General features: G+C 40.7%; 2 protein-coding genes across 4 annotated transcripts in view; one reads left to right on the top strand and one right to left on the bottom strand.

Annotated features, from left to right (window-relative positions):
* Window positions 1–443: 443 nt before the first annotated feature.
* TEX46 (testis expressed 46) lies at window positions 444–2,798 on the bottom strand. The gene is made up of 2 exons (XM_012527871.3): window positions 2,469–2,798; window positions 444–1,175 (listed from the first exon to the last, which is right to left on the bottom strand). Exons 1-2 carry the CDS (start codon window positions 2,658–2,660, stop codon window positions 876–878), a joined length of 492 nt encoding a protein of 163 aa, XP_012383325.1. The 5' UTR covers window positions 2,661–2,798; the 3' UTR covers window positions 444–875.
* Window positions 2,799–10,077: 7,279 nt separating this feature from the next.
* KDM1A (lysine demethylase 1A) overlaps window positions 10,078–18,325 on the top strand; it is a 96,560-nt gene continuing 88,312 nt past the window's right edge. The window contains exon 1 of one of the 3 annotated variants that reach the window (XM_004465439.5): window positions 10,078–10,551. In XM_004465439.5, coding sequence (XP_004465496.1) covers window positions 10,210–10,551 — 342 coding nt within the window. In that variant the 5' untranslated portion in view covers window positions 10,078–10,209. The remainder of the gene's footprint in view (window positions 10,552–18,325) is intronic. The other 2 variants (XM_023590827.3, XM_004465437.5) reach the window with 2 other exon arrangements.

Raw genomic sequence — 18,325 nt, 5'->3', positions numbered from 1 at the left:
TGTATCTTTCAAACTTTCCAACCCTTGATAATCTCACTTTTTAAGACAAAATTCACAGGGTCAGATCATTCAGTGGGCAAACAAGCTCTGGTTAGAATGTATTAACACAGTTTGTTCTCGTCATTATTTTTATGGTTATGTTCCATTTAAGGGAAATAATACTGTTTTTCAAATTTACAGATAAATTAATTTATTATTAATTAATTACTTGATAGGTTAAGATTTCCCTCTACAGATCAGTTTATTTTAGAAGAAATAGTCCTTTTAAAGGCGTTTAAGTGAGTTAAGCATTTAGGCAGTTAACGGCTATGGCAAAAAATTACAAAGATGATACACAAATGCCTGACATTTAGACTACTCAGGCATATAGCAATAAGGCATGTGACAAGGAGTAATGGGGGGGAAAGGTTGGAAAAGGGGTCAGATCATGGAAGGCTCGAATACCATGGTAAGGAGTGTGGATTTTATTCTATCAACCATGGCCAGACATTGGCTCAAGACCATGCTCAGAGTTGCGCTTGGTAGCGCTTGCTCTGGCCTCTGAGTGCAGGAAGAATGGGTAAGTGGGAGACTGGAGGCTGGGGGCATCAGTGAGGGGCCGCTGTAAGACTCGGGATGAATGGATATGGGGGCTGGACAACCGAAAGAGAGGAAGGGTTGGGTTCTAGAGGCCCTGTCCCATTGTGTCATATCGTAGGATGTTATCTGTATGACTCGGTGTATTCAGATTAATCTCCCAGCCTCGGATTCTCCTCCTGGCTCCAACGTGCCTCTTCAGTGTAATTTACTAAGAAAATCCAACAGTCTCTGATTGGGTTTTACTGAGTGAAGGTCACATCAGAAGAGGCCAACCCACCTCAGTCTCCCTGGCCTGGTTAGGTGGGGGAATTGGTACTGCACTCGGAGAAAGTAGAGAACATGGACTCGTACTTCCTCATTCTATGTCTCCCCATGGAAAAAGTCCGATGTCTGCTTGACCTCTTGCAGCGATTCATTTTATTCCACACGATGAACATCTGATTTTCTAAGACCTTCAGCTTCATTTCACTGAACAGAAGCCGTTCAAGGATCTTGTCCTGGAGGGCGAAGCAGGCGTGTATTTTCTCGATTTCTCTGGAGTTCATGACGGTGCCCTTGGGGTTGGCTTCGGGAGTGTCTGGCGACGCTGCCTCTTCCTGAGCTCCCACCACCAGGAAAAGAGGAAAGGTTGGTTAATGCTGGTAATCATTTCTCTGCTTTGAACACCTGCTCCACGCCAGGCGGTTTATAAATGCCATCTCAACCACCCCTGCAAGACAAACTTCTCTGTGGCATTTTGTGGGTAAGAGAATTGGGCCTGGTATGGCGAGGTCACTTCCTCATGCAGCCTGTGTGGGATCCTCCAAAGCTCCCAGGACCCTTGGGCTCATACGAACAAATGAAGCAGCCCACTAATCTGCAGCACAGAGGACATAGAGCCCTTAACCAAAAAGTAGCTATCTCCAGAGTTGGCACTTTTTCCAATACTCTCTGAATATTTTTTCAGCCCAATTAATTGTCAAACTGCTAAGTCTCAACGGTCTCATGACATGCTCTCATCTCCATCAGCCTTCCACCTAGTTAATATCAACACTTCATTTTTCCTTTCAGATTCAGCTAGAAATCCTGGTCTTGAAAAACACTTAAAAATTAATTATTTCAGACATGTAAAAAAGTAAACCTAATATTACAACAAATACCCACGTTCTCACACCCAACCCAAGAATATAATTAAAGTCCCCTCTCCTACAGTGTTCTCCTCCCTCCCTGAACCTCATTGCCTCAACTGCAATCCTGAAGTTGGTGTTTATTTTTCCCACGCATCTCTTTTACCAGTGTTTCTTAACAGGAGGCTATTTAATATTTGCAATGTCTGGGAACTTTTTTTGGTTGTCCCAGTGGGAAGGTGCTGTTAGTATACACTGGGTAGAGGCCAAGGATGCTGTGAAACATCCTGCAGTGCTCAGGGCAGTACCCCACAACACAGAATTAACCAGCCCAAAATGTCAATAGTGTGGAGGATGAGAAACCCTAAACCGCTCTTTCACTACACACATCTATCCATAAACAAAGGAAGACATTTTTGCATGGTTTTTAACTTTTGTAAAAGACATCATCATCTATGTACATTTCTGTCTTCACTATTGTATTTCAGAGATGTATTTAAGTTGATGCATGCATCTCTAACTCATTCATTTTAACTCTTTCCAGAGCACCTTGACATCAAACATGAAGTAAGAGAAACTGGGACTGTCCCTATTATACAGCAGAGCCAACTGAGGCCTGGTGAAGGCATTTGTCCACAGTTACCCAAAAAGCAGCTGCAGAGCAGGGGCTTAGAACAGTTTTGGATTCCTCAGTCTGGGCCCATTAGTCTGACACCTTCCCTTTCCCCCACCCCTGCAATCTAGCGGTGAACCTCGGCTGAAGCCGAGCCACCCCTTGCTCACCTGCTGGGTCTCTGTGGCGATGGGCCTGATTTCGTACTTGACCAGCCAGTTGCTAAACAGCAGTAGAAGGAATAGGAACCCAAACAGGGCTGGCTTATAGCCCATAAGCCAAGCCAGCGCTACTCCCATGCTGCCCGAGGAAACAAGAATCCCATGAACACTCCTAAAAAGAGACATCAGTGCCCCCATCATAATGGCTTGGAGGCACGCTGGCCCCAGGACCCTGCCTCAGTCCCCCTCCAGGATGGTGGGCCTCCATGACAGGAGTGTGGGCCTCCCATGCTTCTGAGTCATAACCCCCTCTTAGCTGCCGCGTAACAATAATCTTCACCACTCCTAGGTCAGACGCACCCACTATGTGCCAGGCTCTTTGACAGGCAGTTTGCAGGCATTATCTCACAACAGCCAGGTGATGTAGGCCTTAGCAATACTTCCTTCAGCAGGACTTCTGGGACTAGCCACTGGGAATAAAACAGCCAGTGATATAGAGTGCCTACTCTCAAGGGGTTCATGGTCTAATAGGGGAGATGGCAAAGAAACATTACCCAAAACTTAAAAATAAGGCAAAAAGATGACCACGTGCTCCTTGAAAGTCATGCTAGAATATTGTCTAACAGCTCCACCTCTCCAGCACCTGAGGCTTTAGAGAAAGTAATTTTGTTTGACTTATTATTTAACATTGACTAGGGCCTCTGTAAAATTACATGTTACTTTATTTAAAAAATAGGTAAGTTGCAGATGATTTTTTTAGCAAGCAGATACACATGAGTTCTGTCTGATAGAAAAGACAACCTTGGGCGGCAGACTTGGCCCAGTGGTTAGGGCATCCATCTACACATGGGAGGTCCACGGTTCAAACCCGGGCCTCCTTGACCCGTGTGGAGCTGGCCCAGGCGCAGTGCTGATGCGCTCAAGGAGTGCCGTGCCACGCAGGGGTGTCCCCCACGTAAGGGAGCCCCATGCGCAAGGAGTGCACCCCATAAGGAGAGCCGCCCAGCACAAAAGAAAGTGCAGCCTGCCCAGGAATGGTGCCGCACACACGGAGAGCTGACACACAAGATGACGCAACAAAAAGAAACACAGATTCCCGTGCCGCTGACAACAACAGAAGCGGACAAAGAAGACGCAGCAAATAGACACAGAGAGCAGACAACCAGGGAGAGAAATAAATAAATAAATAAATCTTTAAAAAAAAAAAAGACAACCTCATAGTTTTGAGTTTTATGGCATTGTAGTACAATAACCATTTTTTTTCCCTATTTAACTTTGCATTCTTATTCCAGAATTCTTTTTTACGCTGATCAGTGACCACACGTCAGATTTTCATTCTCCTTTGAACCAGTTTTATCATCCTGCTCATCCTGCTTTATCATAATGAGTTTAATAAATCTTGAATAAAAAATTTTTAGAGAAATTGTAGGTTTACAGATCATGCATAAAATACATAAAATAATTCCCATATACCACCTTATTAGTAATACCTTGCATTAGTATAGTATATTTGTTACAATTTATGAAAGAACATTTTTATAATTGTTCTAACCATAGTCTGTCATTTACCATAGGGTTCACTGTTTGTATTGTACAGTCCTAAATTAAACATTTTCTAAATTCTGGTAACATATATACAACCTAAAATTTTCCCTTTTAATCACATCCACATTTGTAATCCAGTGCTGTTAATTACATTCACAATGTTGTGCACCATCACTACCATCCATTACCGTAACTCTACAATCAACCCAAATAGAAACTCAGGACAGCTTAAGCATTTACTCCTCACTCCCTACCCCCAACCCAGCCCCTGATAACCTATACTCCAGATTCTGACTCTCTGAGTTTGCTTATTCTAATTATTTCCTATTAGTGAGATCATACCATATTTGTCCTTTTGCATCTGACTTATTTCACTCAACATTATATCTTCAAGGTTCATCCATGTTGTTGCATGTAGCAGAATTTCATTCCTTTTTATGGCTGAATAGTATTCCATCGTGTGTCTATGTCTATTGATATTTTTTATCTATATCTATATCTATATCTACCTATATCACATTTTATTTATTGGTTGATGGACTCCTGGGTTGCTTCCATCTTTTGGCAATTGTGAATAACGCTGCTATGAACATTAGTGTGCAAATATCTGTTCGAGTCCCTACTTTCATTCTCTTGCGTATATATCTAGTAGAGGGGTTGCCAAGTCATATAATAATTCTATACTTAGCTTTTTGAGGAACTGCCAAACTGTCTTCCACAGTGACTGTACCATTTTACATTCCCACCAGCACTGAACAAGAGTGCCTATTTCTCCATAGCCTCTCTAACAATTGTAATTTTCTGTGTTAAAAATATATATATTAGCTATTCTAATGGGTGTAAAATGGAATCTCCTTGTGGTTTTGATTTGCATTTCCCTAATAGCTAATGATGTTGAGCTTCTTTTCATGTGTTCTTTGGCCATTTGTTTATCCTTTTTGGAGACATGTCTATTCAAGTCTTTTATCTATTTTTTAATTGGGTTGCCTGTCTTTTTGTGGTTGAGTTGTAGGATTTCTCTATATATTCTGGATATTAAGACCTTATTGGATATGTGACTTCCAAATATTTTCTCTCATTATGTGGGTTGTTTTTTGTTTTTTTTAAGATTTATATTTTATTTATTTCTCTCCCCTTTCCCAGCTCCCTTCCCCAGTTGTCTGCTCTCCGTGTCCATTCGCTGTATGTTCTTCTGTGTCCATTTGTATTCTTGTCAGCAGTACCAGGGGTCTGTGTCTCTTTTTGTTGCATCATCTTGCTGCATCAGTGCTCCATGTGTGCGGTGCCACTCCTGGGCAGGCTGCACTTTTTTCATGCTGGGTGGCTCTCCTTATGGGGCACATTCCTTGTGCGTGGGACTCCCTTAGGCGGGGGAGACCCCTGCGTGGCACGGCACTCCTTGCATGCATCAGCACTGTGCGTGGGGCAGCTCATCACACGGGTCAGGAGGCCCTGGGTTTGAACCCTGGACCTCCCATGTGGTAGGCAGATGCTCTATTAGTTGAGCCAAATCTGTTTCCCTGTAGGTTGTCTTTCAACTTTCATGACAAAGTCCTTTGGTGCACAAAAGTTTTTCATTTTCACGAAGTCCTACTTATCTATTTTTTCTCTTGTAGCTTGTGCTTTGGGTGGAAAATCTAAGAAACCATTGCCCAACACAAGATCCTGAAGGTGCTTTCCTCTAGGACTTTTATTGTCCTGGTTCTTACGTTTAGGTCTTTGATTAGTTTTGAGTTAATTTTCATGTTTGGTGTGAATTAGGGGTCCTCCTTCATTCTTTTGAATATTGATATCCAGTTTTCCCAGCACCATGTATTGAAGAGATTATTCTTTTCTAATTGAATGGACTTGGCAGCCTTGTCAAAAATCAATTGGCCATAGATGTGAGGGTCAATTTCTGAACTCTCCATGGGCCTATATATCTATCCCTGAGCCAGTACCATGCTGTTTTAACCACTGTAGCTTTGTAATAAACTTTAAAGTCAGGAAGTGTGAGTCCTCCAATGTTGTTCTTCTTTTTCAAGATAGTTTTGGCTATTTTGGGCCCCTTATCCTTCCAAATAAATTTGATGATTGACTTTTCCATTTCTGAAAAATAGGTTGTTGGAATTTTGATTGAGATTGTGTTGAATGTTGAATCTGTAAATAATTTTGGGTAGAATTGACATCTTGACTATATTTGGTGTTCCAATCCATGAGTATGGAATGTCCTTTCACTTATTTAGGTCTTCTTTGATTTCTTTTAGCAATGTTTTGTAGATTTCCTTGTATAAGTCCTTTACATCCTCGGTTAAATGTATTCCTAGATATTTGATTCTTATAGTTGTTACAGTAAATGGAATTTTTTTCTTGACTTCCTCCTCAGATTGCTCATTATTAGTGTACAGAAACACTACTGAGTGTTGCATGTTTATCTTGTAACCCACCACTTTGCTGAATTCTTTTATTAGCTCTAGTAGCTTTGTTGTGGATTTTTCTATATATAGGATCATGTTGTCTGCAATAGGGGACATTTTACTTCCTTTCTTATTTGGATGTCTTTTATTCCTTTTCTTGCTTAATTGCTCTAGCTACAACTTACAGTACAATGTTGAAGAGCAGTGGTGAGAGTGGGCATAATTGTCTTGTTCTTGATCTTAGAGGGAAAACTTTCAGTTTTTCATAATTAAATATGATGTTAGTGGTGGATTTTTCATATATGCTCTTTATTATGTTGTGGGGGTTTCCTTCAATTCTTAGTTTTCTAGGTGTTTGTTTTTTGTTTGCTTGTTTTGTTTTAATTAAGAAGGGGTATTGGATTTTGTCAAATTCCTTTTCTATATCAATTGAAATGATTGTATGTTTTTTTTTTCTTTGTTCTATTAATGTGATGTATTACATTAATTGTTTTTCTTATGTTGAAACACTCTTGGGATAAATCCCACTTGGTCATTGTGAATAATTCTTTTAATGAGTTGTTGGATTTGATTTGATAGTAATCAAAGTTGAGGTTAAACAAATTTTTGATATGTGTTCACTATTATGTATGGGGGTTCTTTATGTTAAAATATCAGTTTCTGGGAAACGGACTTTGGCCCAGTGGTTAGGGCGTCCGTCTACCACATGGGAGGTCCGCAGTTCAAGCCCCGGGCCTCCTTGACCCGTGTGGAGCTGGCCCGTGCGCAGTGCTGATGCGTGCAAGGAGTACCCTGCTACACAGGGGTGTCCCCTGCGTAGGGGAGCCCCACGCGCAAGGAGTGCACCCATAAGGAGAGCCGCCCAGCGCGAAGGAGCAGCCTGCCGAGGAATGGCGCCGCCCACACTTCCTGTGCCGCTGACGACAACAGAAGCGGACAAAGAAACAAGATGCAGCAAAAAGACACAGAAAACAGACAACCGGGGGAGGGGAGGGGAATTAAATAAATAAAAATAAATCTTAAAAAAAAAAAAATATCAGTTTCAATGACTGTATAATATTCCATTTTATGTTATATTCCATATGATATATGAAATATTCAATTAGTTGCCACATGGTTAGTTTTCCTTTATTAATTAATGCATATAACCTTAGATCAGGGGTTCTTTACCTTTTTTGATGGACCTCTTTGCCAGGCAGGTGAAAACCATGGACCCCCTTACTAAGGGTAGCAGTTTGATATCATTGATGAATTCCAAAAAGAAATATTGGATTATGTTTGTAAGCTGGTCTTTTCCTCTGGGCGTATTAGATTATATTGGATTCGGAGATTTACTTAATCAAGTAAACCTCTTGTGCCAGTAGGATGTTGAGTCTCCGCCCCTTGGTGGGTGGGGATTCACAGATAAAAGACATGATAAAAGATAGAGCTGTGGGTTTTTAATGTTGGAGTTTAATGCTGAAGTGTTAAGCTGAAGCCCTGGGAAGTAAGCACACAGAGGAAAGAGAAGCAAGCCCCAGGAAGAAAGGAACCCAGGCGTTGGGACCTGGCAGACGTTGGCAGCCATCTTACTCCAACAAGTGGAAATATACTTTGGTAAAGGAAGTACTTAAGCTTTATGGCCTGGATCTCTAAGCTCTTATCCCAGATAAATACCATTTATAAAAACCAACCAATTTCTAGTATTTTGCATCAGCACACCTTTGGCTGACTAATACACTAAGTCCACATTATACTGTGTATTATTTAATAAATATATCATACCCACATCAACACGTCCCCACGAGAATAATGTTTTTTTGAATTTCGATTCAAGCTCATGGACCCCTTGTTAAGAATCCCTGCCTTAAATAAACAGTTTGGAGTTAAATCTGGACTTAAATACTTAATAATTTCCCTAGAATGTTTTTCTAAAAGTAGAATTGCTGGATCAAAGGATATATATATATATATTTTTAAATTTAATTTAAAATTTTATCAAATTATTAAATACGCAAACAAGTCAGATAGAACTATAGGGTTTAAAGCAAACAAACATCATTCCCTGCCACATTCTTTCTCAATTCCTGTTCCAAGACTCAGAGATAACTTTTAGCTAATTCTTTCGGTATTGAATTTGATATTTCTAAATAGTATACTTATACTGTTATTTCTTGATTTTTAATTTTTGACTTTATATGTTATCTCTTTATGACGGCAGATAAGGGTTTAGCTCCTGTGCATCATTCCTCATTCCCATCTCATAAGCCCTTCTGTAAACCCCTCTCAACCCTTTCTTCCACAAACTCTCTTCTTTCTTGTTCCTCAGTATAATTCTATCACTTTGGTTAAAACAGTATTCATTATTTATGTTATTATGACCATGTCAGTATAGTTCACAGCCGAGCCATATGTTGTACTCTGATCACACTTCTTTTCCTGCCCTATTTTTGTTTTTCCAGGACTTAATTGTCTCTTTCTTTCCCCTGGTTTATTATGGAGTAAGCATAAAAGAGTACATGCATGTAGGTAGCCCACAAGAGACTACAAAGTTAGGATAAAATTTCACATAATTTAAACAGCCAAGCAGATACAAACTTTACTTGGGAACTGATTCGCCTGCTTTGGCTGAGCTGCCCGGGTTGCCCGGCCTCAAAGTTTTAAAATCAACTTTATTGAAGTACTATGTATATAAAATAAAACGCACCTTTAAAAATGTACAGTTCAATGAGTTCTGACATGCATACATCCCTGTAACCACCACCCCAATCAAGATATAAAGCATTCCAACACCCCCAGTTCTCTCTTGCTCTTTTGCCATCAACCCCCATCCCCATCCTAGGCAATCATTGATTGTAGTCTATCACTAGGGATTAGTTTTACCAGTTCTTAAACTTCATGAAATTGGAATTGTTTTTTTTGAAAATTATACTTTAAAGAGACAGACAGGTAAAAAAGGCAATCGTTTTGTGTAATAAGTGGAAGTAAGTGTGAGGGCACAAAGAGGACAGCGTTCAATCAGGAAAGGATTCCTGGAAGAATTAATAGAATAAACCATTACCACCATCATGATCTTTAGGAAAAATTAACCAGTAGGAGAAAGAGGTGTTAGGTGTGCGAGGTGGGGAGGAGAGGTGGTAGTAAGAGGGTGCAGAAGGGAAGGGGCCCAGGCTGAAAGCAGACCATAAACAAAGGCCTACAAACAGGAGAAATTCAGTTTAGAGTCAAACCTAGACCTCCCGACTTATCTTCATTTTTTATCACACCGGAACTCATTTGCTCTCAAGTTTTTCCCAGTCCGAGCTGGACCCTTGTGAACAACTAAATAAATCTACCAGTTACATTTCAGTGTGTTTTTCCCCATTAGACTGTAAGCGTTTTGAAAGGAGGAAGTTCATAACGTAATCCCTGTCACGTAGTATGCGCTAATAATTGGTTGAATTGATGAATGAATGAATAATGAATGAACAACGGCAAGTCCCGGGAGGAAATGGTGCCCTCGGAGTACCACTCCGACCCATAAGTCCTAAGACGGAGACAGCGCAGGTGCCGACTCCAAAGGCAAGGAGGCGCTCTAGGAAAGCATCGTCCCAGTCCTGACGCCGCTCTAGCCGCGAGGACGCCGCTCTATGGAAGTGGGGGAGGGGCGGGGCCGTGGGCGTCTCGGGCCTTTTTGTCCCGACGCGGCGGGAGCGCGCAGAGCGCGTGTGTACGCGGCGGCGGTTGGCGGTGCGTGGATTGTGTAGAGCTAGAGTCTGTGAAGCGGTTCCGGACCCACGGACACGCAGACCGAGCGGCCCCTACGGCCGTCGGCGGCCAGGCGGCCCGAGATGTTGTCTGGGAAGAAGGCGGCAGCCGCGGCGGCGGCTGCCGCGGTGGGGACGGAGGCCGGCTCGGGGACAGCGAGCGGCGCCGAGAACGGCTCCGAGGTGGCTGCGCCGCCCGCGGGCCTGTCGGGCCCCGCTGAGGCCGGGCCGGGGGCGTCCGGGGAGCGTACTCCCCGAAAGAAGGAGCCTCCGCGGGCTTCGCCCCCCGGGGGTTTAGCCGAGCCGCCCGGGTCAGCCGGGCCTCAAGCGGGGCCTGCGGTCGTGCCTGGGTCTGCCACCCCCATGGAAACGGGAATAGCAGAGACTCCGGAGGGGCGACGGACCAGTCGGCGCAAGCGGGCGAAGGTGAGGCCTGATCCCATTCTTCAAACAACAGATTCCGGTGCTTAGCTTCTCTGGGGTCGTCCAGCCCCCGTCGTCCTTCCCCCCTGCCCCCGCCCTTACCTCCTGTCTTGGGCCTTGAGCCACAAGACCCCCGCCCCAACCACCCCCCGACCAAACTGATATCCACTCCCCCCCTCCCCGTGAACCGTGAACTGGATGGGTGAGTGAAAGAAAGGAGGGTCTTAGCCTGTTTTGAATACGGTCTTTGTGCTGGGACGGGGCGTCGTGGGGAAAGTGAGGACTGATAGGTGGTGTCTTTTATTCATTAGATCTTGTACACCTTTTCTTTTTTTTTTATTAGAAAAAGTGGCTCCCTGACATGGAACTGGGGTTGGCATTGTTGGAGACATGACTTGTTTGTCCTCAGATGTGTTTGGGAAGCTGTTCTGCAGTATTTATGGAGCTTCTGCTGGGAACGTGAGGGGGCTGTAAGGTGATGCCAAAGAAATCGCTTTAGCCGTGGAGTTAAGAAAGGAACATTTTTTGAGCCCTTGCTGTATGCTAGGTCCCTTTAATCCATTCAACCATCTTTTATACGTAGGTATTTTCAGATGAGGAAGCTGATTAATGTCAGTTAACCAAGGTGCAAATACGGGAAGAAAAAATTTGACACAGAAGAGTACTTAACAGACAGTAGCTGCCTCACGTTTCTGTGTGTGCCAGATGTGGTCAGGGCGTCACCAACATTTGAATTTTGCCAAACACCAACAGGCAGGTACTGTTAGTGCCATTTTAGAATGAGTAAACTGAGGCACACAGTTTAAACAACTTGCCCAGAGTCACACAACTAAGTGAATGGTGGAACTGCAATTAAGGTAGCCCCTACACTTATGTTGTGACAGGTGTCATAAGCATCTGAAACAAAAGAACACATGGACACCAAGAGTGTGCTGGGCACTGGACAGTACTGGGGCATAAGCTTCAGACCTGTGCCTTTTCTGGTGGTTTCATGGGCCAGTTGAATAAATGGAAATATATGCACATACAATTTTTTAAAAAATAGGTAAATACTTAAATAAAATTTTGCAGTTACATAATTTGTGTGTGTAACACATTTTTAAAGTGTGTGTACCAAGTCAGTGTGTATGAGGAGTTTCTGACATGGGTATTGAGTATGAGTATTTAGAGATCTCTTTCAAGGGGACCTAGTGTTGGGTAAAAGGCCATGTGGGAGGAAAGGCTTTATTTTTTTGTTTTTTTTAAGGAAAGGTTATGGGGCTTTTCCCAAATCTTAAGTTGGAAATGCTTGGAATATAGAATGAAATGGCTTGAGAAACAGCAGGGAGCCCAGAGTAGACAACTGGATGTACCAAACAATGAGTAAGTGTTTAACTGGAGGGAGATTTGTCTAGGAGCAAGATTAGGTTGGAGGGATCAGTAGTATCCTGGTTGTAGAATTGTGTCCAGGATATCGAGAGCCAAGCAGTAGATCTGTGCTGTCCCAGATGGTATCCACAAAATTAAAAGTTTACTCAGTTCCACCCACACTTTAAGTGCACAGTAGCCACAAGTGGCTAGTGACTAGCAGATTGGAAATGCAGGTACAGGACATTTCTGTTACCACAAAAGTTCTTTTGGACAGCACTGTACTAGGCTATGAAGAGCAGATCAGATTCAGAGAAGGAAAAGATGTATTTGTAGGTTTGGAATTATTAGGGAATACTTTGTAGAGGAGATGGGACTAAGGGGCCTTTAATTTCAGGTATTGCATTAACAGAAAAAATGGGAGTAGCTTTTAGAGGGCTTAGGGGTAGGCAGAAGAGCAATGAGGCCTTTTTTAGTGTGTTAAGAAGTGACTGGAGGGAAATTTAGCTAGAGCCAGAGAGTTTATATGCTGGTTTGAAAAATTTGGACTTTTTAAACTATCTGAAATATCACATATTTAGAAAATTAATTTGGCATTTATATGTTAGATAACCTAAGGAGAAGAAAAAAAAAAGGCTGGTTCTTTAAGGTGATTGGGGGAAGCAATGAATCATTGTATTAAGGGTGGGGATCCAGAGAAGGAAGAGACTGGTGATGTAAATTTGGGAGTCGTCAGTGTAAAAGTAAGAATAATTACCCTCCTGACTCATAAGCTGCCTATTGGGGCATCTTTATGTCCTTGGTTGTGAGTAGCTGTAGAACCTTCGAAGTCTTTGAGGTTATTACTTAGAGAAGAGAGTTCCCAGTCCTTTGGTTGGGAGAGAGTATCCTTTGTTCTCAGGGAAATGGTTTTTTTCCTATTTAGAATTCTTTAAGATGCTTTTTAAAATAAAAAAAAAAATCAAGTGTGGCGACACTTTTTTTTTCCAAAATTTTATGAAAATTCCAAAATGAAGCAGTACTTGCCTGTTTCATATTACAGGTTTAAATTTATAATATTTATTATGAGAAAATGAGGCTATTTTGATGAAGCCAAATTTGAGACTGGAGATTATGCATGATAGTTACAGTCTTGTTTCAGCCTTAGAATCCAATTTTATTTCTGTATTTTGTTTTATTTATTAAGTTTTATAAAGACCCAGTCCTGATTCACATGATGAGCTTTTGTTTTCCTTGCCTTGCCTTCTCAGGACTTTCAGTTGAACAGAGATGGCAGAAGAAACTTCATTCTTAGGTCTACCCAGTAGTGGTCTCTAAAAGGTTATGGCTTGGTTTAACACATCTGACTGGGTATTTATTTGTGAAAAGTAAATCGGTAAATGAAATCTTGAAGGGCATGAGGGGTTTGTGGAATACAGTTTAAAAAAATACCACTAATATAGACAAGCCTTTCCCAAGTATGTTCCTTGTTAGTAGGTATTGATTCATCAAAACATTGACAGTGTTAACAAAAGATTTTTTTTTTTTGCAAAACTTGTTTGTACTCTACCTCTAATGGAGGGAACCTGTAAAGAATGCAGTTTCCCAAAACTTTTTCTCAGATCACTTTCTTCTTCAAAGGGCGTAGTGTCCCAGGGAAACATCCTGTAGGAAAAGTTGAAGTACAGTGTAGAAAGAATCCTTGTACTATTTGTGTTTGTCTCAGAATTTGCACACTGCCCAGCTCCATTGTAGGTAGTATGGATAGGAGACAGAAATCAAAGGAGGACTGATCTTTTGGGGTGGGGAGAGGCCAAGTTCCATAGAGGGGTAAAAGGAGAAACAAAAACAATAAACTTATAATGCGTATCCTGACCCTCCTTTTCCTCTGAAGCTTTTTCCCCCTCCTTACTACTTCTTCATCCACTGACCTATGATCTGTTCTTACAGGATTTTTTTTTTTTAATTCAAACTTTATTTCAAATTCAAAAGATAAAATAACATACAAAAGGCAGCTTAACAAGTCATGGAAGTACTACTCCCAAATCCCAACAACAAACTCAGTTGCTCATCCAGTGTTCAGAAAGATACACAGATGAACACAGCTTAGTTAAATGACATATTCGTGGTCCCTTATTAACGAAGAAAACGAAGAAGAGAAAAAAAAAGCTTGATTATGTTCACATTTCACAAAACCAAATCCCGTATTCTTTTTTTTTTTTTTTTTACCTTTGACATTAATATAGGTTTGTATGTTTCTCCAGTTTTACTCAGTTAAGATAAAGTTTTAATCTTCTACATTTAAGAAGGTTTTATTGTAAATTCCCTTTACTAGATTGTCTCCTGATCGGGATCATTTATTTGCAACTGGATTTTCAGCTTTTTAAGGGCAGGAACGCTATCATTCATAATTGTTTTTTTCCATTATGCCATGCACTTAGTGTTCAGAATTTGAGTAGCAACGGTTCATGTATTAAATATGATACTTAGAGCATGCGTCAGAGGTAGCCAATTTATCCTTAATTTTTATTTTTATTTTCTAATCCAAACCAAATATTTTTGGCAAAACTCTTCTACCTTGGGAAGCGGACTTGGCCCAGTGGATAGGGCATCCGCCTACCACATGGGAGGTACGTGGTTCAAACCCCAGGCCTCCTTGACCCGTGTGGAGCTGGCCCGTGCGCAGTGCTGATGCACGCAAGGAGTTCCATGCCACACAGGGGTGTCCCCTGCTCAGAGGAGTCCCACGCACAAAGAATGTGCCCTGTATGGAGAGCCTGCCAGCGCAAAAGAAAGTGCAGCCTGCCCAAGAATGGTGCTGCACACATGGAGAGCTGACACAGCAAGATGGCACAACAAAAAGAAACACAGATTCCCGGTGCCGCAGATAAGGATAGAAGCGGTCACAGAGGAACACACAGCAAATGGACACAGAGAGCAGACAACTTGGGGGCGGGGGGGGGGGGGCGCGGGGGAATAAAATAAATAAATAAATCTTTAAAAAACAAACAAACAAACAAACCAAAAAAAACCTTCTCCCTCCCCTAACCCTCCAAATCCTGTTAAAGCAAAACAAAAAATAAAATAAAATAAAAGTAGCCAACCAGCTGTCTGTAGCTATTTCATATGTATTTTGAAAGTTAAAATATATTAAATTCACTGTAATCTCCTGGACTATTCATTTCAGAAAATGAATGCATTAAATATGTTGTATGTGGAAACTATGTTGTCCTTGTTTTGTTTCACATCAAATATTTTTATTTTATTAACTTTATTTTTTCATTGAATCTATAATAATTAGCGTACTTTCTATGACTTCCCTGGAATCCGTCTTAGAGTGGGAGTCATACTGACAATTTGCCGGTATTCCAGTGTTGATGACTATTTATGATACCATACTAGACATTTTGACAATCAGACATGTAATAAATCTTTCTTATCCTACGCTCTGGAGTCTTCCTCAATGAAACAGTCACAAAGACTGCTTCCTCTTTCTGCTACTAACCTAGTTCTCTTCTTTGTAACCAGATTGTAAATTAGTAGTAAAGACCTGTAGCTTCCATTTCTGTATTGCTCACTTCTTAATTGGTTGTATTGGGAATTTTTTGCTTATCACTCAACTTTTTTAGATCATCAATTGTTTTTGTTTTTTTCACTTTAAAAATAACTTAATGAACTTTATCATTCATACATGAACTTACGTAAACAATAAGCATAGTAAAAGTTGTGAACTTATAAAACAAACATGCATAATATTATACAGGGCTTCCATACACCACCCTATCACAAACACTTTGCATTATTGTGAAGTATTTGTAACAAATTATGAAAGCATCATCAAAAGTATTACTGCTAAGTATAGTCCATATCTTACATTTGGTGTATTTTTCTCCTACCCACCCTATTATTATTATTTTTTTAAAGATTTATTTCTCCCTACCCCTGTTATGTTTTTCACTTGCTGTGTCTGTCTGTCTTCCTTGTTTCTTAGGAGGCTCTGGGAGCCAAACATGGGACCTCTGATGTGGGAGGGAGGTGCCCAGTCACTTGAGCCATCTCTGCTCCCTTCTTTGTTGTGTCTATCATTACGTTTTTCCTCCCCACGTCTCTTGTTGTGTTAGCTTGCCACACCTGCCCATCGCATCAGCTTAGTGTCTTCTTTAGGAGGCACCAGGAGCCTCTGCTCCCTGCTTTTGTTGTGTCTCTCATTGTTTTTTTCTTCTTGTGTCTCTTGTTGTGTCAGCTTGCCATACCTGCCTGTTGTGCCAGCTCGCTGTCTTCTTTAGGAGGCATGGAGATCCGAACCAGCAACCTCCCCTTTGGTAGGCAGGAGCCCAGTCGCCCAAGCCACATCTGCTTCCCCGTATTATTTTTTGTTGTTGTTCATAACCCATATAATTTATCTAAAGTGTACAACCAGTAACATTTGATGTAATCACAAAGTTGCACATTCATCACTTAAATCAGTATGAGAGCATTTTCATTACTCAAAAAACAAACAAAAAAACTCACAAACTGCTGTGATACCAATATGTGAGCACTACTAATTACAAATCCTATGATGTGCTTTCACCATTTCTATTCATTTCCAAATATTTGCAAACAACTTTTTTTTTTTTTCCAGTTCTGCACAGATTAAACCTCAGCTTTCCATTCTCTAACCACAGTCTATTATCTGGTGACTTATATTCTGGCTATTAACTCCATGAGTTTGCTCATTATGTTTAGTTCATAATAGCAAAATCATACAATATTTGTCCTTTTGTGGCTGGCTTGTTTCTCTCAACATAATGTCCTTCAGGTTCATCCATGCTGTCATATGCGTTGGCTTCATTTCTTGCAGCTGAATAATATTTTATCGTGTGTATATACCACGGTTTTGTTTATCCATTCGTCAGTTGATGGACACCTGGGTTGTTTTCATCTTTTGCTGATTGTGAGTAACATCACTGTGAACATCGGAGTGCAGATGTCTGTTCATGCTACTGCTCTCAGTTCTTCTGGGTATATACCTAGTAGCAGTATTGCTGGGTCACATGGTTGATCTATCTCTAACTTCCTTAGGAACCCCCAAACAGACTTCCACAATGGCTCTACCATTCTATATTCCCACCAGCAGTGGATAAGTGTTCCTGTCTCTCCACATCCTCTTCAGCACTTGTAGTTTTCTGTTTTAATAGTTGCCATTCTAGTAGGTTTGGAAATGATATCTCATTTTAGATTTGATTTGCATCTCCCTGCTAGCCAGTGATGTTGAACATTTTTTCTTTTTTTTTGCCATTTATATTTCTTTATAAAAATGTTTACTCAGGTTTTTTGCCCATTTTTTTAATTGGGTCATTGTCTTTTTATTGTTGAGTTCTAGGGTCGCTTTCTATATCTCATGTGATTTCCAAATATTTTCTTCCATTGAGTAGGCTGCTTTTACCCTATTCACAAAGTCCTTTAACTGCAGAAGTGTTTAATTTTGAAGAGGTCCCATTTTTCTATTTTCTCTTTGGTGCTTTTGCTTTGGTTGTAAGTTTTAAAAGACCCCCCACCTACTACAAGGTCTTGTAGATGTTTCCCTATGTTATCTTCTAGGGGTTTTATGGTCCTGGCTTTTATGTTTAGGTCTTTGATACATTTTGAGTTGATTCTTATATAGGGAATGAGATATCCATTCTTTTGGTTATGGATATCCAGTTCTCCCAGCACAATTTGTTGAAGAGACTGTCTTTTGTGCCAGAAAAGTGGACTTGGAAGGCTTATTAAAAATAAGTTGACCTGAGAGATGGTCTATTTCTGAACCCTCAATTTGATTCCATTGATAAGTGTATCTATATTTATGCCAATAATATGTTGTTTTGACCACTGTAGTTTTTTATAATACACTTTATGATCAAGAAGCATGAGTTCTCTGACTTTGTTCTTCTTTTTTGGGTATTTTTGGCTATTTGGGACCCCTTTCCCTTCCAAATAAATTTGTTAACTTCCTTTTCTGTTTTTGTTATGTAGGCTGTTGGAATTTTAATTGGTATTGCATTGAATCTGTAAATCAGTTGGGGTAGAATTGACATCTTCACGGTGGAATGCCTTCCATTTATTTAGTTCTTTTTTGATTTCTTTTAGCAGTGTTTTGTAGTTTTCTAAATACAGATCCTTTACATTCCTGGTTAAATTAATTCCTAAATATTTGAGTCTTTTTTTTGCTGTCGTAAATGGGATTTTTTAAAGTTTCCTCTTTGCTTGCTCATTACCAGTGTATAGAAACGCTACTGATTTTTGCTTGTTGATCTTGTATTCTGTTGCTTTGCTGAACTCATTAGCTCTAATAGCTTTGTTGTAGAGTTTTTAGGATTTTCTAAATATAACATTATGTTGTCTGTAAGTAGTGAGAATTTTACTTCCTCTTTTCCAGTTTGGATGTCTTTTATTTCTTTTTCTTGCCTAATCGCTCTAGCTAGAACGT

Source organism: Dasypus novemcinctus, chromosome 9, assembly GCF_030445035.2.
Source record: "Dasypus novemcinctus isolate mDasNov1 chromosome 9, mDasNov1.1.hap2, whole genome shotgun sequence".
NCBI lineage: Eukaryota > Metazoa > Chordata > Mammalia > Cingulata > Dasypodidae > Dasypus > Dasypus novemcinctus.
The sequence above is the reverse complement of the archived record's forward strand: the minus strand, read 5'-3'. Positions and strand labels throughout refer to the sequence as shown.